Source organism: Centrocercus urophasianus, unplaced genomic scaffold (assembly GCF_019232065.1).
Source record: "Centrocercus urophasianus isolate 14NV4802_14NV808 unplaced genomic scaffold, USGS_Curo_1.0 seq_11, whole genome shotgun sequence".
Classification (NCBI taxonomy): Eukaryota; Metazoa; Chordata; class Aves; order Galliformes; family Phasianidae; genus Centrocercus; species Centrocercus urophasianus.
The window spans coordinates 21,665,064-21,689,199 of record NW_024884253.1 but is presented as its reverse complement, the minus strand read 5'-3'; the positions used below and the strand labels follow the sequence as shown (position 1 = coordinate 21,689,199).

General features: G+C 42.6%; 1 protein-coding gene across 2 annotated transcripts in view; it reads left to right on the top strand.

Annotated features, from left to right (window-relative positions):
• Positions 1-371: 371 nt before the first annotated feature.
• Positions 372-24,136, top strand: part of INTS8 (integrator complex subunit 8) — a 24,209-nt gene continuing 444 nt past the window's right edge. Inside the window, exons 1-26 of one of the 2 annotated variants that reach the window (XM_042839831.1) lie at positions 372-539; positions 1,504-1,678; positions 3,361-3,501; positions 3,873-3,944; positions 5,124-5,175; positions 6,124-6,306; positions 6,980-7,087; positions 7,821-7,976; positions 8,434-8,534; positions 9,342-9,483; positions 10,684-10,754; positions 10,889-11,064; positions 13,491-13,624; positions 14,162-14,272; positions 14,834-15,035; positions 15,484-15,605; positions 16,656-16,840; positions 18,777-18,810; positions 19,151-19,207; positions 19,291-19,352; positions 19,819-19,937; positions 21,992-22,095; positions 22,632-22,682; positions 23,685-23,758; positions 23,859-23,923; positions 24,010-24,053. In XM_042839831.1, coding sequence (XP_042695765.1) covers positions 410-539; positions 1,504-1,678; positions 3,361-3,501; positions 3,873-3,944; positions 5,124-5,175; positions 6,124-6,306; positions 6,980-7,087; positions 7,821-7,976; positions 8,434-8,534; positions 9,342-9,483; positions 10,684-10,754; positions 10,889-11,064; positions 13,491-13,624; positions 14,162-14,272; positions 14,834-15,035; positions 15,484-15,605; positions 16,656-16,840; positions 18,777-18,810; positions 19,151-19,207; positions 19,291-19,352; positions 19,819-19,937; positions 21,992-22,095; positions 22,632-22,682; positions 23,685-23,758; positions 23,859-23,923; positions 24,010-24,053 — 2,871 coding nt within the window. In that variant the 5' untranslated portion in view covers positions 372-409. The other variant, XM_042839832.1, reaches the window with a different exon arrangement.

Below are 24,136 nucleotides of genomic sequence, written 5' to 3'. Positions count from 1 at the left end.
TGTGTAGAGTGCAGAAAGCTACTAGAATTGTCCTGGATGAAAGAACTTTCATTTTCTCCCTGACGTGACTTTTACTAGGGGCTAGCAATGCGTAGGGCCCTCTTGTTTCCAGCTGCATTCCTTTTAGATGTCGAAATAAGGATTGTAAAACTTAAATATAAAACATTTTAAATGCCTGCGTTTCTGGTCAGCTTTTCTCTTGAGCATCACTGAGGCCCGTGGGCGGTGCCCTCACAACCGCCATCATCCCCCTTCACACCCCAGCGGCAGCAGGCGGGGCCTGGGTTCAGCACGGCCCCCTGGCGCAGCGGGGCGCGGCGGCCATCTTGTCGGCGGGACCGCCTCCTCCGCCGGTGGGCGGGCGCGGTTTGTGCCGCGTCCGTGGGTGCTCTGCGGGGCTGAGGCAGCGATGAGCGCCGAAGCGGCGGACCGGGAGGCCGCCACCTCCAGCCGGCCCTGCACTCCGCCGCAGACCTCTTGGTTCGAGTTCCTGCTGGAGGAAGATCTGCTGGAGCAGCACCTGCGCAAGCCCTCTCCCGGTGCGTGCGGCGCGGCCTGGCGCCGCTGCCGACTCCTCGCGGGCCTCCGTCTTCCTCGGCCGCTGCGGCCCGGCCTCTCTCCGCTCCCTGAGGGCGGCTCCCCTAGGGCGGCTTGGGGCGCTGAGGAGCTCCGTGCCCGGCAGTACCGCGGCTAGAACGTGCTTCTTCTGCGGCAGTCATCCCATTTAGTCACCCCGTTGAATCTTCTGAATTCGGCGTTTCCTGGGTTCTACCAGCGGGCTGCGGACGCAGGGGCGTCTGTAACAGCGTTGCTTCTGCAGAAAGTAGATTGAAGCGCAGTCAGGCGAGATCTCTTTTTCTCGCACCTTATGCTGCCCTTTTCCAATTAAAAATATTGATTGTTGATTGTCTGAAGTTCTTCAGAACAGCCCTGTGGTACTGAAGAGTCTTTTATTGTAGGGAGGAGCATCTTTGATTTTCACATATCCCCAGAATCAGACAAATGGTGTTTTCTGTGCGTATTCAGAAATGCCAGAAGTTTCTCATACCTACTTGTAATTCTTCTCAATGTTTTGAAAAGTGGGTGTGTATTTTTACAGTATCTTGCATGATTTAGTAACACGGCATTTATTTTCCATAGGTGCATGTACTAAAATTTTGCTGATGCAACGTACAAGAAATAAATGACAAAGTATGAGTGCCTTGGCTGTGGGAAAGTAAATGTGAAGGCTAAATAAAAATGCCAGTCTGATTCAACATAAACAAATTGGAATTAGAATCTGACAGGTGATTGTGCTGTCTGTGTAGTTGATAAGGAGATTAGATGGTTTTCCTGTGTAACCTGCTGTAGGGAACCTGCTGTAGCAGGTGAGGTTGGACGTGGTGATCTCCAGAGGTCCCTTCCAACCCTTATGATTGGTTCTGTATGTGATGATCGTGGCTGCAACAAGAAATGAATTTCTGGGCTTAGCTGCCCTCTGATGAGCGCCTGTGTTCTCTGCAGATCCTCCTCCCGTGCAGCTGATCGTCCAGTTCCTTGAACAAGCTTCCAAACCATCAGTGAATGAACAGAACCAGGTCCAGCCACCTCCTGATAACAAAAGAAACCGCATTCTGAAACTTCTTGCTCTTAAAGTTGCTGCTCATCTGAAGTGGGATTTGGATGTATTGGAGAAAAGGTACAATCTGTATAGCTTCATACTAAAACTGCTGAATGACAGAGTTACTTAGGTTGGAAAAGACCTTCAGTACCAACAAGTGCAACCACCATACTCTACAGAAAAAAGCATCTGGTGTACAATAGGCTTTACATACACTTTAGCTGTATGTGAATTTGCACAAAAGAGCTTTTTTAAGGCTGCTTTCCTTCTTGCAGGAGGAACTTGTGCTGGCGTTTATTCAGGGCATGCTTCCTGTCAGTACCTTTTTAAGCTACAGGCATAATTCCGATTCTAGACTGAGCTCTACTGTATGACAGTATTGTGGTGATTGTAGGATTCAGTGAGAATTTTTGGTCCGTTTGCGGTGTTTTGGTTTGTTGGGTGTTTTGTTATTGGTGGTTTTCTTTCTTTGTTAGGTTTGTAAAATAATCCAAAGGCATTTCAGTTACTAATAGAGCGTCTTTCTACATAGTAGCAAGAGCTCGTCTTCTGTGAGCTCATGATCCTTCAGATTGCTTTTAGTTGAGAACTAAGTGGGATTGGATTAAAGTTTGGATTATTTAAAAAACAAACAAACAAACAAACCAGATTGGGACCTTTTTTTTCTAAAATTTCTGCTGTTATGAGCAGTTGAGTGATGTTCAGCTATTGAATGTTGAAGTCACAGTGTTTCAGCTGTTTTAAATTATATCATAGAAGCTAGAAGTGATAGCACTCAGTCTGCCTGCCTTCTGGTTTTACCAAGGAAGGCTCTGTCCCGCCTGGCATCTGGTTTCATGTACTGCAGCTTGCAGTGGAACTACAGGGTGCTATTCCAGTTCTAGTCTTACCTTTACTGTTTGGTGATGGATGCAGTAGAAAGGGAGATAAGCCATGACAGCACAGAGAGATGTCTTCTTTATATGAGTATAGTTCCCTGTGAATGGAAATTGTTTACCTTTTGGATGTACGATCTGTGATTGCTTTGAGACTTCCTCACTAGCTGGGATCTGCTGCAATAGATGACTGAGTTGTTGGGATGTGTCTGAAACAGACTGACACAGCATGCGTGGAAGTAGTTCAGCTTGTTGGAACAGCTTTCCTCTTGGATTTAACTTAGGCTGATAGCAGTGGTAACCATTTTACATCCCTGATCTTGAACGCCATCAGATGCAAAGCATTTTGTTCTGCTGAATTGACAGAGTTCATATATTCTAGTGTTCAGAAGAAAGGTTGAGGGAACTGGGAAATGAGAAGGCTCCAGGTAGACCTCATTGAGGCCTTCCAGTATTTTAAAGGAGCATATAAAAGGAGGGGAGCGACTGTTTATGAGGTTGGATAGCAATAGGACAAGGGGAATGGTTTTAAACTGAGACAGGGGAGGTTTAGGTTGGATATTAGGAGGAAGTTTTTCACTCAGAGGGTGGTGACACACTGGAACAGGTTGCCCAAGGAGGCTGTGGATGCCCCATCCCTGGAGGCATTCAAGGCCAGGCTGGATGTGGCTCTGGGCAGCCTGGTCTGCTGGTTGGTGACCCTGCACATAGCAGGGGGTTGAAACCAGATGATCATTGTGCTCCTTGTCAACTCAGGCCGTTCTACGATTCCACACTTTGTAGCTGTTAAGTAATAAGGTATTGAGGTACTGAGTACCAACGTCACATAAACATTCCAGAAGTAGGTTTACTGTACCAAGCACCTTATTCTTTTATCTTTTGTAGCTTATCTGTTCCTGTATTGAACATGCTTCTGAATGAGCTTCTGTGCATCAGCAAGGTTCCCCCAGGGACTAAACATGTGGATGTTGACCTGTCCAGCCTACCCCCAACCACTGCCATGGCCATACTACTCTACAACAGATGGTGAAGTACTTTTAAGGCAGCGGCCTTAAAACCCCCATGGAGCTGTATATTTGTATGCAGAATGAGGGAATCTCAAAGTAGTATCAGTACTGTGGTCTCTGGGTGGATTATAGTGAGGAGCTAAGTCAGAAAAGTGATTCTACAGCTGCTTCTTTTTCAGTAAAGTAGTCAAGGGAGTGGTTTGCATGTTCATAAAGATAAAAAGATATTGCTGCCTTTTAACTTTTTTTAGCATTTCTAAAATAGTACAGGATGTATTATAGAGGGTAAAAGTAAATATATGGTAAGTTGATATTTTAAGAACCATGTAATCTTCTTATTGTGCCTCTGAGGCTCATGCCATTCTTCACTTAATTTTCTCCCCTGTGTAGGGCCATAAGGACCATTGTTAAAAGCAGTTTTCCTGTAAAGCAAGTGAAACCTGGCCCGCCTCAACTAAATGTGTAAGTTACCAGAACAATTCATTTGGACTTAATATGTATTTTGTAATCAGAAATAGAACTTGTAATTGGATTAAATCATGCTAATACACAGTTGTTTAACATGGTTAATTGTGATGTGGAAAACTTGTGTTTACTTCAAGTATATTCTTTATTTCTGTCAAGTACATTTAATTTATTTGTATGTGTATGGTTCTACTTCCTTAGTATCTTATCTGTGACTTTGTAGAAGTGTGAAGAATCATAGGAGAAAGGGAGATGGCAGTTTCTATGGGACAGAAAGCTTATTCTCTAGTTTAAACAGGAAGTATTTCTTACATCCTGCTCTGGCTTGCTTAGTACAGTTTTATTCTAACAATTTACCACACTGTATATCTGGTAACCTGAGAAATAATGAAATTATTTTATTGGTTTCATTAGGCAATACTAACTCAAAGTCAATACTGAGTTCACGTGCCAGGAGTTGTGCAGCTTCAGTTACAGCCTGTTCTTGGAATTGACTTTTACATTCCACATTTCTCAGATAAAGTTGGGAGCATCTCAGTGGTACTTTTCATGTGCTTTTGGGGTTGTGGATGCCCCATCCCTGGAGGCATTCAAGGCCAGGCTGGATGTGGCTCTGGGCAGCCTGGTCTGCTGGTTGGTGATCCTGCACGCAGCAGGGGGTTGAAACTGGGTGATCATTGTGGTCCTTTTCAACCCAGGCCATTCTATGATTCTATGATATGATTCTGTAATGGCACTGTTACTGGGATGAGTCTGTTAAGTGCGTTGATTGAAAATACTGCTAGAAATTCTATCAGAAATCCTGAAGTGTCCTGTCTGTATCCAGATCTGGTTATGATTTTGCTAGCGAAGCTTCAAGAGACTTCAGGATGTGCAAAGTGATTGCTTTTGCTGATATCAACAATCTGATAAAAAAAATAATAAAAAAGGAAGGCAATGAAAGCATGGAAATTTAATGAAATCATGTTCTCGTCTAAAACCTTTCATTTTATCTTTATATAATTTTTATTTCAGATAAAGGTAGCTAAGAATATTCAATGGTCTGGCATAGTGATGTTAAAAAGTTAAAAACAAAAGGTATTTAGGAATTAATTGTTGTGGCCTAGAGCAACAAAGTAAAGTAATGTGATGGTTTGCTTTAGAACTGAAGTGTTGACCGCATCCCTCTTTCTCCAGGATGAACCAGATGCAGCAGGAAAAGGAACTAACTGAAAACATCTTGAAAGTGGTGAGCTTGTTTGTACTTTTTACGTGAATATAAATGTGATGTGATTATCTTCCTTCCATTCATATTTACAGTTTTGTTGGATTTAGTACACTGAGGTGATGTTAGCTACTTCTAGCAGCTCCTACAGTTCCTTCGTGTTTGTTTGGGGTGGTGTTGCTCCTGTACTGGATGTTGTGTGGAGTTTGTTTTGTGAGGTTTAGCCATTCTTTCTTCAGTCCATGCGTGGAGCTGTACGAATCAAGCAAGCCTCTACAAAAATCAATGTGTAATTAATAATTAAGAGCATACAACACATGAGCTATAGAAGTGTATGACAGCAAAATAGGGCACAACTTCTTTTTAGAGAAAATTTAGTAGGGATGTTTTCTGTATGACATTGCCACCAGAATGCTGGGGGTGCCTAATGTGTTCCACTTCAAGAGAGGCAAAAAAGGGGAAAGAATAAAGCTTCTACTTCCATAAGCAACTTAGCTTCTTTCACTACTCTTATATTTAGAATCAATTGCAGTCACTGCATTGATTCTTTTCTCTACGCTTAAAAAGGAAATCTCAAATGAGTGAATGTAAATGAAGTTTTACCAGTTTGTCATAAAACGTGACAAAATTTTGCTGTTTGAAGAGAAGCTACTTTGATTTCAGCTGTGAAATAATAGCTGAGAATTTCCAGTCCAACTGTTGCATAACTTCATGCTCCAGAAGTAGACAGAAGCATAGGTGAAACCAAGAGAAAAGTATTGTTTCTATTGGAAGCTCTGATCCTGTTTCTCTAAGCACCTGAAATGGCAGTGACACATCTGTTTCTGTACAAGAAATACAGGTGCAGTGAGACAAGTGTGCTAAATAAATTCTTGGCTGCCTTTTTATTTTGCTGTTACAGTATTAAACCCAAAGCTAAACTCAAAACTAAGAGATTTATGTTTTTTTCTCAATGCATTTGAATTATTGTAGTTGAAGGAGCAGGCTGCTGATTCCATCCTGGTGCTAGAAGGAGCACTTAAATTGAATAAGGATCTCTATGTGCACACTATAAGAACTCTGGATTTGTTAGCCATGGAGCCTGGTATGGTGAATGGAGAAACAGAGAGTTCCACAGCTGGGCTAAAAATCAGCGCAGAGGAGATACAGTGCCAGGTACTGTACATTCTGGCCTGAAGCTTTCTGTTTATTTCTGTTTCTTTAGACAAATTGTTGTGCCACGTTTTGAGGTAAGCTGCAGTATTTTTCTGTTGATCTTTTCTTTGTTCTATCCGTAAAGCAATAAAATGCCGCTGACATCATTTTCATGCTGATTTATGCTTCTGTCAGTGTTGTAAATATTATCATTCTTTTTTTTTTCCCCCCCAAACTCTCACTTTTTCTCACTCTGGAATAAAGCACTGTCTGACAAGGACTGCGTTGTTACTCATATGTGGAAATCATTCTGTAATTCTGTAATGCCCATACAGAGTTACCTGTACAGTGAGGTGACGGAGCACTGGAACAGGCTGCCCAGGGAGGTGGTGGAGTCTCCTTCTCTGGAGATGTTCCAGACCTGCCTGGATGCCGACCTGTGCGACCTGCTGTAGGGAACCTGCTTTGGCAGGGGGTTGGACTCGATGATCTCTGGAGGTCCCTTCCAACCCCTACAATTCTGTGATTCTGTGAGATCGCGAGTAGAGAGGAAATAATTGCAGCATGTGGGGAAAGATGCACAGTGTGTGCACCAGCTAAAAATTTGAAGAGCGTGTAAGAAAAAAAAGGGTTGAAATACTTGATCTTACATGAATTTCTGAGGTGATGCCTTTTATACCAATGCTGTTTGCAGGTTTGCTATGACTTGGGTGCAATCTACTTTCAGCAAGGAGCAACAAACGCGGCTCTTCATGAAAATGCTAAAGAGAAGTTTTACAAAACAAAGGAGTTGATTGCGAAGGTAATGAGTGTTATATTACTATGTGTTCAGCTCTTCTAAGGGGAAAAAAAAATTTGCTTCCTTCTTTAGCAGCATAGTAACTGCTCTAAGTGTTTATTAATAAACGTCATGGGATTTTTGATGACAGTTTTGGGGTTTTTTGGAGGGTGATTTTTACATTGTGCTCTGTTCAAAATTATATTGATTAGGTGTGATGTGTCACTGTTTTCTTCTGGTTTGTGTTGAATGTTATGTAAACTGCACTGATGCAAGAAGTGCAATGGTAATGTCTTCAGTGCTAGTATTAACTTGGCTGACCAGTACAGTACGTTCTGTGTCAGTAGTGGTATTCTAACAGTGACTGTGTGTTTTTGAGGAAGAAAACCATATCAACAGCAGGCACTTCCTATTCTTGTTTATCTAACTTTCCATTGGAAATCAGATTTCTGTTTTGTTTTGAAAGAAAACTTTTTCAATTACAGCTAAGATATGCTTCCTTTTACATTTTTTTAATCTGTATTTCCAAAACTGCAAAACTCAGGTTTTATTTTAATAGACAAAACACGATCTGAGCTGTGAAGAGGCACATACAAGAGCATAAAAATGTGTCCATATGCACACGTTCTTTACTGTTTTTTGGGTTGTTTTTTTTTGCTGCCAGGGGAAACTGCGATTTTCCATTTGCATTTCAGAATTAAGCTCACGTTCCATAATATTTTTGATCACTAAGATTTCATGGGCTGCTGCTTTTCAGATTGGTTCATCATCGCTTCATTGTACCATCGATGAAAAGCGGTTAGCTGGATATTGTCAGGCTTGTGGAGTTCTTACCTCATCTGATGATGATGCATCTCAACAGGCAACTCCGTATAATCAAATCCACAACTGCATGAAATCTGGCAACTATCAGGTACTGTGGTTAATGCCCACTTACAGTGGAGAGTTATTTTTTTATTGGTGATTCCATCTGATCTGCTGGGAGTTTCAGGAAATGCTTAAGTGTTTTGTTCAACCATTGGCATACTGTTACAGAACTTGCTTCTATAGAAATATAATCTGATATGTATCAGATTAAAATATTTTGGATTCTGGACAGTGTAAATAATTTCTACTAGCTTCTGAATGGCTTTTTCAGGTTAATTGTAATTCTTTGGATTTCAGAGTATGCTTCTGAGTTATGTATGTTTTTTTCTCTGATGAGAAAGAACATGTTTGTTCTCTTTCTAGTGGTGTGTAGTGACTTTATTGTTATACAGTAAAATGTGGGTGTAAGCTGCTTCACTTTCTATCTGTCAAAACATTCAAAGAAAATTATTTTATCCATGTTTGAACTATCCATTGAATGATTCCAGTTGTCTGTGTTGCAGGACTTGGTGAAGATATTCCTTGAAGATAACCTAGCCCTCAGTTTACCCGTTCAGTTCAGACAATCTGTGCTGAGGGAGCTGTTCCAAAAAGCTCAGCAAGGGTGAGACATAATTTAATGGTCTATGCAATGTTTATGGAAATATATGTACACACACATATGTTTTTAAATTTATATCTAAGTTAATACCTCTTTGAAGGTCTTCTAACACTTGAAATCAAAGCTGATAAGGCTTTGATCACTGCTTACTGAGCAGTGATATTGCAGGAGATGTGGACTTTGTTGGGAGCACTGGCCCTGCAGTTTGCCTGTGATTAGGTGCCCTGTGCACTGCTGCACCAGCCCAGTCCTGGAGGATCAGTGTGGGAATTTTAGCAGAGACAGATATAGATAATTAAGCATGTTACAGTGGCAGCTTGAGGATGGTTCCTGAGAAGTGCTAAGCTTGTGGCCGTATCCAAAATTCAACCTCCCGTGGAATTTAGGCACTTGAATCAGGGCTCTGTGGAAGACACGTCGTTTAATGAAGACAAGTTGTCTCTGAGGTGGAGGTGCCTACAGGCATTTCAGTTACAGAGAGTAAGGTTGTATTTCACAAACATGTGAGAAGAAGAAGATACTGATTATGACAGTTTCAGTTTTCAGGATCACAAGATCTAGAAAAGGATCTTAGAGGCTGTTCTTATCAACGTACTCACGTATGTGAGACACACAGCCTAAGAGGAGGGTTCTGTAGATTGTTCACTTGGGTCTTGGGTAAAATATATAGATTCTGAGTCATTTTTTTTCAGAGGTGTGGACAAAGGCATCTGCTCCAGACTTGTCTTGGGATCTGACATGTAGAGATTTGCCTTGATACCAGCTGTGTTTGTCAGAGAAGTCGTGATCTTGAGTTTTGTATTCATGCAGGAATGATGCTCTGGATGAAGTTTGCTTCAAAATCTGTGTATGCAACACCGTCTGTGATGTACTGCAGGGTCAAATAATTGATATTCAGTTCTGTCAGCTGTTCCTCAAACCCAACAAAGAGAAAATAGACTTCCTCCTGGAGGTAAGGAATTATCATCTGAAACTAGAAGGGGAAATGGTATTCAATGGAGTAAGTCTTTCCCTCATTAACTGTATTGCTGTTTTAAGAAGCACTTGCTTGTGAAGCGAGAAAAATGCACTGTAAGGTAAATTCTCAAACTTTATTCAGCTTCATTACAGCTAACACTAATACACTCTGTATTGTTCTTCTGTCTGTATTAATGGTTCATCTGCTGGACTGAAGCTGTGTTGATATATTGCTTCAGCCTGGATTTGAAATTGCTGCATTTCCTTCATTCATTAAAATGCATAGCAATGTTATGGAATGTTTATTTTGAGGAACAAAGAAATGAAGTCTCAGAGAGAGATTCTGGGACAAAGTAATCCATGAAGATGACCACACTTGCTGGCTGTTACAGCAAACTGGCCTGTCGTGAAGCAGATCAGTCGCTGTACATGTGAGACTTAAACTCTTGCCTTCAGTGAAGCTTTTTAGGAAACTCTTGCTACTTAGTCTGAACCTGCTCTTTTTGTTGCTTTGCTAGTATTCATATCTCCTGTTGCTTAATTTGGGTCTTGTCTTTTGCTTGTCAGCTGCAGCTTCTCTTCAGTTTCTCTTCAAGTGTGTGTCAAAAATTGACTGATGTATTCTGTAGTTCAGAGCCAGCAAAAGGTTTTCCAACTGTTTAAATTAGAAGTGAACCTATTTCTAAAAAAAAAAAAGAAAAAAAGATTTCTTGAAAGCTGGCAATTATCAGCTGTTCAATTCTCTTGAAATTCCTGCTTTTTTTAAAAAAAAACAAAAGAACAACAAGTTAATCCTAATGGGTCTTACAGTTTTGCACTTGGAAATGTTAGTTCATTTCTAATCTCCCACAGAAGGACTTTATTACGTACTTAATGATATTTTTGACTGACTCACACTGTGACATTCAGTGTTAGCAGGCCTAAATATCTGAGGAATTGGCAAAAAAGAATGTGGATTATGTCAAGGAAGGTCACAGTTGTGTGAAACAGCTTCTTGTATCCCGGTTGAAAGAGATTCTTATCCATCTGTGATAGCTACAGTATTTATCAGGTAACTTTGTTACCTCCTTTGAGAGAGAGGGTTGCTACCTGATACTAACATGGAGTTAGAAGACTGGAGAGCAACACTGTCTCTAGCAAAATATTTTAAGTTTTCTGAGCCCTGCCTTAATTATTTACTGCTTACTTTCCCCAGGTTTGTTCAAGATCAATCAACTTGGAAACTGCATCTGAATCTCTGAAGAGAAAAATGGCAGCATTTCTCAAGTACGTATTGCTTCTAGGACATCATGCACTTGCATCTTATAAGCAATATAATGCGACATAAGAAGTACTTCTGAGAATTTACAACTTGACAAACAAACGGGTTATTCCTGATGATTATCAACTTTTTAATTTAGAAACTTGTGTTTGGGTTTGGAAGACCTTCAGCTTGTCTTCATGATTTCATCTCACGAGCTGTTCATAAAGCTTCTGAAAGATGATGAACGGAAACTGCTCGTTGATCAAATGCGGAAGAGATCTCTTCGAATCAACCTGTCCACAAAACCTGTGACTTCATTTTATGATATCCCAGGTAATTTTCAGTGTTTCTATTGACTTATATGTGTGCAGCTGCCTGTTTTCATTACCTGAGGTTACTATGCATAGACCTGTTCTCAGAACGAGTTCAGAGAGAAAGGTTTTAACGTTCTCACCTTCAGTCAGTGCCTTTTAAGAAGGTTGTTTTTTGTGTCTTAGCTGAGTGAGTACTGGCTGACAAGTGAAAGAGAGGTAAGGCAGTTGGTTTAAACTGGATCTGTCTGGCAGGTGTTCACAGTAAGGGTATTTTTCTGCCTTTGGATTTATCATAGAATCATAAAATCACAAAGTTGGAAAGGGCCTACAAGACCATCTAGTTTCACCGTGCTCCCATCACCATTGCTACCACAAGCCACTAAACCATACCTCGTAGCTCCTCATCCAGACACCTCTTGAACACTGCCAGGGACAGTGACCCCACCACCTCCCTGGGCAGCCATTCCAGTGCCTGACCACTCTCTGAGAGAAGTTTTTCCTGATGTCCAACCTAAACCTCCTCTGGTACAACTTACGGCCATTTCCCCGGGTTCTGTTTGCTGCCTGGGAGAAGAGACCAAACCCCTCCTCACCACAGCCTCCCTTCAGGAAGTTGTAGGATGCAATGAGGTCTCCCCTGAGCCTCCTGTTCTCCAGACTGAACAATCCCAGCTCCCTCAGCTGCTCCTCATAAGACTTATGCTAGCTCCAATGCTAGCGTGGCTGATGAGCTGGACCAGGAATACCATCTGGATGAATTTTTTAACCTATCAGGGTGTAACCCCAATATTTTTCAGCAAGCTCATGTCCCAGATGCAGCTGGCTGACTGCAGCAACACAACAGCTCAAAGCTGGCGTAAGAAAAAGGCCTACAAGCTGCTGGCTGAAACTGGGAAGAGCAAACCTTTTCTGCTCTAATGCAGTCATATGTTGACTTTAACCAGTTGTGAAAACACATTTTTTTCACTAAAGCAATAAAGAAAGACTTTGTGGTACAAATTTTGAACTTAATGCAGATCTTCAGAGTAACAATTTGCTGTAGCAGGAATAAGGGGATGCAGGGGGCTGCTGTTGTTAAAGAAGGGAATGTTGCAAGCAGCCCCGTAAGTAAGGAGGATTGTGGGGTTAGCATGAACTGTACATAGAGTCACACGTACAAGAGGATGTAAGGGGCCTAAAACTGCATTAGCTCTACATGCTACAATTTATTTCCTCTGCTTTTCATCCACGGATCAAATGACTTCAAGCTGTAATTATGCTACAATTTCATGTCAATTGCAGATCTGAAATAAATAAATTTAGCGAGAGTTTAAACCAAGAGTATTTGAAAACTGTTGATTTTAAAGGAAAAGTTGAGAATCCAGACACCTCTACCCGAGGAGCAGGAAGGCAAATGATAAGAAGGAAAATGAGTGACTGACTCCTTTCTTGACTGAGTGATGACATATCTCTTTTTGTGGCTAAGATATCAAATATCAAACGTGAAGGAGGAATGTTTTGTCCATTGTGTTGCCCTTTATTTCTGGAACATCAGCTTCAGAGCTGTAATCAAGATGGAGAGTTGGGCAGAGAGGAATCTTACAGTTCAACAAGGGCAAGTACAGAGTCCTGTGCCTGGTGAGGAATAACTGTGTGCATCAGTGTAGGTTAGGGGTTGACCTGCTGGAATAAAGCTCTGCAGAGAAGGACCTGGGTGTCTGGGTGGACAACAGGTTGACTGTGGCCAGCAGTGTGCCCTCATGACCAAGAAGGCTGATGGTATCCTGGGGTGCATTAGAAAGAGCATGGCCAGCAGGTTGATGCAGGTTCTAATCTGCCCTGCTGAGGCTACATCTGGAGTGCTGTGTCCAGTTCTGGGCTCTTCAGTTCAAGAAAGACATCAAACTATTAGAGTCCAGTAGGGGGCCATAAAGATGATGAGGGGCCTGGAGTATCTCCCTTATTATAGGAGAGGCTGAGAGACCTGAGGCTGTTCAGCCTGGAGAAGAAAAAGACAGGGGGGATCTTATCAATGCTTATAAATATCTGCAGGGTGGGTGTCAAGCGGATGGGACCAGGCTCTTTTTGGTGATCCTTAGCAACAGAACAAGGTGCAGTGGGCACAAATTGAGAGTAGGGAGTTCCATGCAAATACATGGAAGAAATGTTATGCTATTGAGTGTGACAGAACACTGGAACTGCCCAGAGTGGTTATATAGTCTCCTCTAGAGTTACAAGAGCTATCTGGATGCTTTCCTGTGTAACCTACTCTGTGTCAGAAGGGGGTTGGACTGGAGGATCTCCAAAGACCCTTCCAACCCCTGCAGTTCTGTGATTCTAGAAAGGCATTGGTGTATCCACTGTTCTTAGCTTATTGTTTAAAATATCACATACTGAAGTATTGTAAGGATCTACATTATGAAGGAATGCTCTGGAGACTTCAGTGCTTTTTTTTTTTTCCCCTAGCTTCAGCAAGTGTCAATATTGGCCAGCTTGAACATCAGCTCATACTGTCAGTAGACCCCTGGAGGATTCGTCAGATCTTGATTGAATTGCATGGTATGACTTCTGAACGCCAGTTCTGGACTATTTCAAATAAGGTAATTTATTCTGTGTGGTTATATGATAGAACTGCTTTCTGTGAATGGTAAACATTTTACCATAGATCCTCAGTGCACTGTTTTCATTTTCGTCTCTCTGCATAATGATGGTAAAAATAACAACGCATATCTAAACTGACATTCTGTAATGCCTAACCTTCATTTTAAGTAATTGCTGTTTGTATTGCAAACCTGTTGCATGAGAGTAAGTTTCTTTAGCTTTTGTTGCTCTGACCAGTTAAAAAGAGAGAGGAGTAGATTTTTTTTTCTTTAGTTAAGTTTTTGGCTTTCTTGTCTTTGTCTCTCAAATGACTGCACACTCAGCATATGAACAGAGTACAAGACGTAGCCCTTTTTAGGGTACTTCTGTATGCCTGAGCCATACCTTACTGCTGATGAAATGCAAACATTTCTGAAAGATTTGGCACTTAAAAATTCATCTCTCTCAACATTTTGAGCTTTATTTTTAGTATCCAAGCAAATGTATGAATTCTAAACTCTGTTTCTGTGCAAATGTCTTGCATGTTTCTCTCACAGTGGGAAGTACCAAATGTTTATGGCAATGTTATTCTAGGAATCAAAGATAATCTGACTAGGGATTTGGTCTACATCCTTATGGCGAAGGGATTACACTGCTGTGCAATTAAGGTGAGCAAGCCATCCCAACTTGCTGTGAGTTGGTTTGAGCAATTGAAGTTTAACAACAAGGAGCTGTGTGTGTGATATAATAGTTAAATATTTCTCTCAGTTCTCCAGAGCAAGGATAATGGCTTTCCAGTGAGTTGGGCCTGGAGATAACCTCATTCATGCATTTTGACTGGGATGTGCTAAATTGTGTATCTAAACTCAACACATTGATAGGAAGTGCTGGCTTTTGGCCCGTATACTTAAAGGATTTATAAGAATGTTGTTTTATTTGCCTTGTAATTGACTGTTCTGTAGGGAAAAACCAAAATGTCTGCATAATATGCTTATAGACAACTTCTGTTATGTTTTAGCTTGAGCTGCTTGTTTTATTTGAAAAGCCTGAAACTGTGGCAACTGTTAAGCTTAAAAGCAAGTCCAAGGAACTCAGTAATGCAAATGACAACTGTGAGTTTCTTAAGCAGTGCTGGCAATGAACATGAATGCTCCTTCAGCCAGGATTTCAGCTCTGTCTTTCCTTATGAATCCATTCAGAGCCGTTAATACGTAACCTCTTCGCTGCAGGATTTTGTCCACGCTAAGCAGCTTTTTGCTGCTTGCTTAGAGCTTGTCACAGAGTTTTCTCCAAAACTCCGTCAAGTCATGTTGAATGAAATGCTGCTCTTGGACATCTACACACATGAGGCTGGAGCTGGTGCTACTGGGGAGCGTCCTCCTTCTGATCTTATCAGCAGAGTCCGAGGATACTTGGAAATGAGAGTGCCTGGTAAGTATGCTGCTCTTTCTCCTGAGATGCAACAAAGCACAAAGCTTTATTAAAAAAAACAAAAAGGGAAAGAGCAATAGCTTTGTATTTTAGATATTTCAGTATATAACTTGAAAAACAATAGTTTTGGTTTGTCATGTTTGTTTTGTTAGTCTTTAGAAGTTGGAAGTAAGAACAGGAGCATCAGGATGGCTGCACGTTGCCAAGCATTGACAGTTTCTGTTGGGTACCACTCAGAGGGCTGGAACAGGATGTTTTAACATCTGCACTTCCATCTGCAGAGTTTTCCTGGTCGTTAAAGCAGTCTGTGTGGTTTCATGCTGAGGGAGCTGTGTGGTACTGCTGCAGCTGGAGGAAGCACTTGATCCTAATTTGTTTTTTTGCTTTTCTTGGTTTCTTATAATGCTGCTTTTCTCAAAAAAAAATAAAAATGCCTGTTTTTTTCCAGATATTCCTCTTCGACAGGTTATAGCTGAAGAGTGTGTGGCCTTCTTGTTAAACTGGCGTGAAAATGAGTACTTGACCATGCAAGTTCCATTACCTCTGGTTCAGACTAATCCTTATGTAAAGGTAATGAGCACTCAGTCTCAAAGCCATGTCAGGCTGTAACTGGCTTTTTCTTGTTGAGGTCTCTTGTACTTCTCAAAGTATTTACCTTTCTGTCATGAGGGTGGCAGTTTCTTTTGTTGCTATAATAAGTGAAATGTAGCAAAGTGGAGGGCCTAGCAAGGCTAAGCAGCAAACCTGTTTGACAGCTGGTAAAAGACTTGCAGGCCCTGCTGCAGGACAGATGAAACAAAGTGCCTGGTAACCCTTAGGCCAGCTGAGGTTGGTTCCCTAGACGGTGGGTATGTGTGGGGAGGATCCCCAAGCTGAGTGCTGAAACACCTTCCATAGAGGCCTGGACTCTCAGCAGGGATTCAGCCCAGGCTTATGGAGGAGATGTGACTGGTTTAGATATCATTCACTGACTCTTTCTGTTTTGAAAACCCTTTTTTTTTTCCAAATGCACTGTGGTCTGCTTGTGAGCCTGAGCCCAGTGCTTAGTTTGGGGGGGCATTCAAGCACTGCCCTTTGTGAAATCTTGCTTTCAGAATAGTTCTATAGTAGCGTTCTCACATCGGTCAGGCAATGAAGCTGAATGCAGTTGTGTGAAGTGATGTTCATTTTTGGCCAGCTTTGGTTAGCTGAGGTGCTGCTTAATTTCCATGTTGACCTTTTGATTTCTCTGTGTAGCAAAGAGTACCACTGCAACTTTTTCTTTTCTTTCAGGTTATTTATTGTATAGATATCAAAGGGATCGAGTCATTTTAAAACTGCAATTTGTTTTTTAGGTTTTGTGCAATGCATTATTTGAATAAGTAGAACGTAAAGCTTGTTTCCAGCAGCTCTTCATAATGAAGTACCCCATAAGGAAACTGTTAAAGGGAAAAATGCTTTGTTGTTTCATTCCCGTCTTCCACATTACAGATCAGCGTCCTCTGCTGCAAAGTTCAGCTACATTGATCTGATGTTTGTAGCTTAAAATTGTTTTTTTGGCCATTTTAAATACGAGTAACCTCTTCTCTAGTAAACATTCAGAGAAGCTGTGTGTTGTGTTTCTTCTCTTGCACTGCATAGCTGGGGCAGTTGCTGGCTGCTACGTGCAAAGAACTCCCAGGTCCCAAGGAAAGCAGAAGGACAGCCAAAGATCTCTGGGAAGTCGTCGTACAGATCTGCAGTGTATCCAACCAGCACAAACGGGGAAACGATGGCAGAGTGAGTTTGATAAAGCACAGAGAATCTACACTAGGCATTATGTACAGGTGTGTTTCCTTGAACTGCTTTTAAAGGTTGTTTGAGCTGTGTATCTAACCCAGCAGTTGCAAGCAGTGGGCAGTGTTGGCTATTAGGGTGGTGTGTTGGCTTTTCTTTTTGGAGAGAGAAAAGGTGTGGGTGGGATTCAAAGCAGTTTAGATGCCAAATGCGTGATGTATTCTCATGATCAGCATAGGTCACAGAATGACCTAAATGACCTAAAAGGACCAGAATGATCATCCAGTTTCAACCCCATGCTATGTGCAGGGTCACCAACCACCAGACCAGGCTGCCCAGAGCCACATCCAGCCTGGCCTTGAAGCCTCCAGGGATGGGGCATCCACGACTCTTTGGGCAAGAAATCTTCAAGTGAAGTCAATGGCATTTAGAGGGCAGTTTTTTGAGCAACTGGTGGTGTCTGCATTGAGTAGAGTTGCTTTACAGATTCTTTTATATCTATTCTGAACTCCTAGCTCACAGTGTAGGTGTCCACATCTGGTTTTAGGTTTTGAAAACTAAATGTTACTCTGTCTTGAAACAAAGCCTGTGGGGAGTGGGAGAAAAAGGTATAGATGAATGGAGTCATTTCACTGTCAATTACGTAACCTCTGCTAGCCCTCATGTTGACTGGTGTGACCGATTTAGGTCTCTGATTTGTCCAAACAGTTGATGTTTTTGGGTTCTTCTCAAATCCAAGGCCAACTATGAGCTTCTTGTTATGATAAACTCTGGAATGCGTGGTGTACAATCAATGGATATGAAGATGTTACAATCACAAAATAAACGAGAGTTAGGCAAAGTGGACTACGATAACAAGAGAGAATAAATGGAAGGCTTCCCCTTATGCTGGGCTCAGCACAAAACACCAGAAGGAGGGATCTTCAGACAAGATCCTTCCCCACTGGTAGCCAGCTCTTAAATGGGTCTAGGAGGGGTGCAGCCTGGCTCCACCCCTTCTGGCAGCACAGGTGAATTGCCTTCAGCTGTGCTCCTCTGGCTGACTCATGGCTCACCTCAATCAGATCAATCAGAGGTTCAGGCCGTGACTCAGCAGTTCCCATACACGTGGTTATGGTTAAGTTAATACAAAGAGATTATCATGCCTTTTGGAGCTTGATAAAAAGAATCATAGAATGGTTTGGGTTGGAAGAGACCTTTAAGATCATGTAATTCCAACCCCCTGCTATAGGCAGGGACACCTACCTGTAGACCAGGTTGCTCACAGCCTGGTCTTGGATGCTTCCAGGGAGGGGCATCCCCAGCCTCACTGGACAACCTGTTCCAGTGTCTCACCACCCTCACAGTAAAGAATTTCTTCCTAATATCTAGTCTTAAGTCTACCCTCTTCCAGTCTCAAACTGTTTTCTCTCGTTACTGTCTGCACTTCCAAAAAGTCCCTCCCCAGCTTTCCTGTAGGCCCCCTTCAGGTACTGGAAGGCTGCTATAAGGTCCTCATGGAGGCTTCTCTTCTCCAGGCTGAAAAGCCCCAGCTCTCTCAGCCTTTCCTCATACAGAAGGTGCTCCAGCCCTCTGATCATCTTTGTGGCCCTCCTCTGGACCCACTCCATATCCGTGTCCTTCTTGTGTTGAGGGCCCAGGGCTGGGTGCTGTACTCCAAGTGGGGTCTCATGAGAGCAGAGCAGAGGGGCAGAATTGCCTCCCTCAACCTGCTGGTCACAACTGTCTTGATGCAACTCAGGATACAGTGGCAGGTGTTTCATTTAGCTTCTTTATTTTTTTGAGTTATAAAAGTGAAATTGTTAGTAAGTGTGTTGAAAATGATTGAATATTTTCATTTATATACCCTGTATTTATAAGCTTGGAGCTGCAGGGATGTTCTGGCAGATGAAGGATTTGCTTTACTGACTTGTTTCTGGTGAATTAAGTTTGCCTGTGCTCTCAGTTGTGGATGGCGGCTCACAGATATTTGTGTTCCTGATTTAGGAGTGAACTGCTGTCCTTCATCAAAAAGCTTCGGGTAAGTTACAGTGGACTTGAATATGTTTGGAACCAGAACTTTCTTTTAGTATCACATTTCTCTGGAATTTAACACGAAAAGTCCAGAAAACGGAATGGCTGAAGAGCTCAGTTTATGATACCTGTTATACAGCAGTGTTGAAAATAGTCTGAAATAATTAAAGATTACATCAAGAAATTCTCTTGCAGTATTCCCGTGCTGCAGGATTCTTAACAAAATACTGTCTCAGTAGAAGATCACAGCAATGTCAGAACATACTACATTCCTTTAAAGCATAGGGAGAAAAGTAGACTTCCCTGATTTCATGGGAATATCTTTTTTTCTTTTCTTTTCTTTACAGGAACCATTGGTTTTAACTACAATATTGTCCCTGTTTGTCAAGCTTCATAATGTTCGGGTTAGTATCTTTCATACGGATGGCGTTAGGATTTCTTGAAGCACTTACCTTTGTAACCTGCTCTATTGTCCCCCTTTCCTTAGGAGGATATTGTGAATGATATTACAGCAGAGTACATCTCCATCTGGCCCTCATCTATTCCCAAGTAAGATCATTAATTCCAAGGACGACTTTAAAAATGCATTTAGGCAGTTGGTTTAATTGCAGTCGGTGTGCAGAAGTTATCAGTGTTAGTGTGACTGTTGGTATGTAAGGGCGTCACTGACCCCTGTTGTTTGCAGATGGATTGATCTGATTGTGTGGAAGTTTCTGTTGCTAACTTGGTGGTATTGATGGAGATGCAGGTACAAGAAACAGGGTTATTATTTAGCTTAAGTTGTGTACTTTACTAAGCTGTATGTAGCTGTGTGAGCTCTGTGATATTTTAGTACGAAGTAACTGATATGGTTTTGAAAGATGTTAAAATAATTGCCAAAATAGGAAGTGGCACATGGCATGTTTTGGTTTGTCCTGGCCAGACTGACCTGCATCTCTCCAGTCCAGAGGCTCCATGGAGCTGCAGCCTTGCACAATCATCTAGGAATTCTTTTTTCTCCTTTTTTTCCCTTTAGCCTTCAGTCAGTGGATTTTGAAGCCGTGGCTGTTACAGTGAAAGAGCTGGTCAACTATGCACTGACAATCAACTCCAACAACCACTTCTGGTTAATTATCCAGGCAGATATTTATTTTGGTAAGCAATGCCAGTATCTTTTTTTGTTGCATGCGTGGGAGCGGTGTTTATTTTGTAAAGTTTGCCTGCCTTCATAACCCTCCTTATAGTTCCTTCTATGCAAAGAAGCTTTTGTGATGTGACTTCAGGGTCTTTGGGGGCAGTAGTGTAGGTGACTTTGCCTAGGAGGCTGTCTGAGCTGACAGACAGCTTTCAGTGGATCGTGTGGACTTGCTCCTAGGGTAAGGGAAAGTTTCAGAGTTGTTGATGATTTTGCTTCGTTCAAGTGGTATATTAGTGTAATATTAGTATTTTATTAAGTTAAAAAAAAGTTTTGTGGATAGTGTTTGTGTTCAAATGGGGAGATCAGCTTTACTGAAGCAGAAGATGAGCAAAGAGGACCTGTATCTTATACAGGAGGTATGTGGGGTTTGTAAACGAGGAAACGTGAACTGGTTTGGTACTGGTTGTGATGGGAAACCCTTTTCTGTCTTTCTGTCCTCAATCTGCCACTTCCCCCATGCTTATCCCAGGGGCTCGTAGCTGGGAGCAGCCAACAGCACTGGGATGTGGAGCAGTTCAGATTCTAGGCACTGTGACATGCAGCTGGACTGCAGCAGTTAGCACTGCCTGGGGAGCCTGGCACAGCCTGGCTGGTAACTCACTGCCCTGTCTGGAGTCAGGCTCTGGAAATTTCATCAGCCCCTCACTCTCTCTGCTTACACTGTGAAGTATGAACATTCACAAGCCAGCCTGACAAATATGTGCTAGAGAATGGTAATGTTAAAACTGCCTCCAAAGCTAGTTGGGTATTTCTTGTGCTTCAGTTACCTATGGATTCCATTCTAGTGGAATTCAGCATTGAAGCTGGATTGTTCTTCTTTGCCAGTAAAGCAGGAGGAGGGGGTGCTTTGCCACTGCCGTCCATTTGCTGTGCCTGCATCTTATGCAGAGGGCAGGGTGCATGGTTCCAAAGTGCATTTGGGAGGATGGCTGTGTCATGCAGGAGTGTTCCACAGGGAGACAGATATATCCAGAAGGTGCTCGAGGTGGGACAAGGGGTTGTAGTCCCGTGGCTGGAGCTCCCCTCTTAAATATGGGAAAGTGATTCGGGGTTATAAACAGGCAGTGTTTACTACTTCATAGAATCATAGAACTGCTCAGGCTGGAAAAGACCTTAAAGATAATACAAGTCCAACCACAACCTGACCATACTACCCTACCTCTAACAGCCCTCTGCTAAATCATGTCCCTGAGCACCACATCCAAACAGGTTTTGAACACATCCAGGGATGGTGACTCAACGACCTCCCTGGGGAGCCTATTGCAGTGCTTAACAACCCTTCTGTAAAGAAGTTTTTTCCTGATATCCAACCTAAACTTACCCTGGCACAACTTGAGGCCATTTCCCCTTGTCCAGTCACAAGAAGAGACCAGCTCTGCTCTCGCTGCAGTCATTTGTCAGATATTGGAAGAGAGCAATAAGGTCTCCCCTCAGCCTCCTTTTCCCCAGACTAAACAGCCCCAGTTCCTTCAGTCTCTCCTCGTAGGCCATATTCTCCAAACTCTTCACAAGCCTTGATGCCCTTGTTTGGACCTGCTCCAGCACCTCCATGTCCTTTCTGTACTGAGGTGCCCAAAACTGAACAGTGCTCACTTGTATGAAGTGGAACAGCATCTCAGGGAGAGGAGGTTTATATGGGGTACCTCTGAAGCTGGTACCTGAGAGAGCAGGGCTACTTGGGCTGCCTGAACCTCCCTGCCACCCATGTGCTGAGTTCCAAGAAGCAAACTCCTTTGCTGCTCTGAAGCTGGTGGGCTTGGGATCAAATACCTAGAAAGTGAAAATGAATTCTCAGAGCTCAGACCTTTGCCTGTGTTGGCAGTTTGCCTGGTTGTGTGCTTTTCTACAAATGTTACTACCTCTCGTGTTTTTACAGCTGGCGTGCAAGTCATCTTCTAAATAGAATTTAGCTAACAGGGTCTGAATAATTCTACAAACAACTGATCTGAGTCTTAGAAATGAACTGCTCTATTCAATGGCAAGTCCTTGTTTTGCCCTTTTTCCACTGCAGCAACAAACCAGTATTCGGCAGCCCTTCACTATTACCTGCAGGCAGGAGCTGTGTGCTCCGATTTCTTCAATAAGATGGTGCCACCCGATGTGTTCACAGACCAGGTGAGTTACGGTGTTGGAATGGAATTTAAGTGTGCAAGTGGGATGGGATGGATTCAGCATTCCCATGTTCTGTAGATATGAATTTGCTGCATTTCAGCAGGTGGCAGGAAGAAACTGCTTGTCCGTGTCTAGGGCAGGAGGTTATTTTCATACCCTGCTCTGTTGCTTCTGCTTGTATGCTTCTGTCTGTATGGGAAGTGAGCGTTCAGCCTCTTTTTCTTGTGATTTTTGACCCTTCATAGCCCAATCAGAGCTATGCTCAGTGCCAGGCTGCAGCTGTCCAGAGCTCCTGGCAGGGATGTTGTGCCCTGGTGCTGCAGCTTGCTTTGCAGCAGCCCCTACCACGAGTGCAGTGCTCTGCTCTGTGAGCTCTGCTGGGCTCAGCTGCATGCTGGAGTGTGCCCAAACACGAGGATGAGGGAAGGGGTTAGAAGAAGGTTGATGTATAGCTGATCCTATTTGAAAAAGGAACAGAGATTTGTTGCTCGGTCTGTTCCATTGCTAACAGTTTGAAAACTTTTTTTAACCATTCTTAGGTGATAAAAAGAATGATAAAGTGTTGCTCCTTACTCAACTGTCACACACAGGTAAGAGCCCAAGTGTGGTACTCAGGAAATGGCATCTGTAAGCATTTTGAATTCAGAAGTTACAGGGAAACTTTCTAAAAGTAAAATTGGAGTCCAGCTTTCCTTGCAAGTGCAACCTGCAGTAAAATCGTTTGTTCCCATTGCCTGTAGAATATTTAAGGACCCAAGTTAACAAGTAAAGAAATGCACGCTTGGAAATGATCGTAGAATGATTAAGGTTGGAAAAGACCACTGAGGTCATCTAGTGCAACCATCAGCCCATCCCCACCATGCCCAGTAACCACGTCCCCTCAGTGCCACGCCTGCTTGTCTCTTGAACACCTCCAGGGATGGTGCCTCCCCCACCAACCTGGGCAGCCTGTGCCACTCCTTCACCACACTTCCAGAGAAGGAATTTTTCCTAATATCCAACCTGATTATTGCAGAAATAGAAATAGTCAGAGGTGAATCGTTTTGGGTTTTGTCCCCCATTTATTTTTAATATTTAAATAATGGTAGCCTTGTTTCACCTGCTAACTACATGTAGCAATTGAGTGCTCAAAGCTTATAGTAGCTCCTGTGTCAGACCTTAGTAAATACATTTAGAAACCCTGAAGCCTGGTCTGTCCCTTCCCATTTGTCTGTAAAAGTCTTTTTTTAAACTTTTTTTCTCCCCCCTGCTCCATGAGGGAAGGAGCTCTTGCCTGGGTCTGGAAGCTGGATGGGGTCGCTGCATCTTGTGGCAGACTCCTATTAGTGGGGCCTAAGGCTGGGAAAGACACCTGAGCCTGTCTTCATATCATAGAATTGTTTAGATTGGAAAAGACCTTAAAGATCGAGTCCAACCACAACCTGACCATACTACCCTAACTAACAGCCCTCTGTAAATCTTGTCCCTGAGCACCACATCCAAAAGGTTTTTAAACACATCCAGGGATGGTGACTCAACCACCTCCCTGGGGAGCCTATTGCAGTGCTTAACAACCCTTCTGTAAAGAAGTGTTTCCTGGTATATCTTTGTAGGTGGCTATTTTGTGCCAGTTCCTCAGAGAAGTAGACTATAAAACTGCATTCAAGGCCCTGCAGGAACAAAACAGGTAATTATTACAGTAAAACTTACAGGTTAGACTAGCAACATGTTGCTATACAAACATTACGTATATAATTACATATATAATCACCTGTGTTTTCTTTCAGTCATGATGCCATGGATTCATACTATGAATACATCTGGGATGTCACAATCTTGGAGTACTTGACATGTATCCTTTCAATAGAATGCTGCTAATGCTTAGGCTGGAGAAAGTGAGTAGATCTTACACCTATGCTTGCCTTAACTTCTCATTAGATCTCCACCACAAGAGAGGTGAGACAGACAAGAGGCAGATAGCGGTGAGTAAACGCCGTGCTTTGGGGGAGGAGTTCTTGAACACAATTGCCACTTGCAGCTGTGATTGTATTTCAGTCTGAAGGCT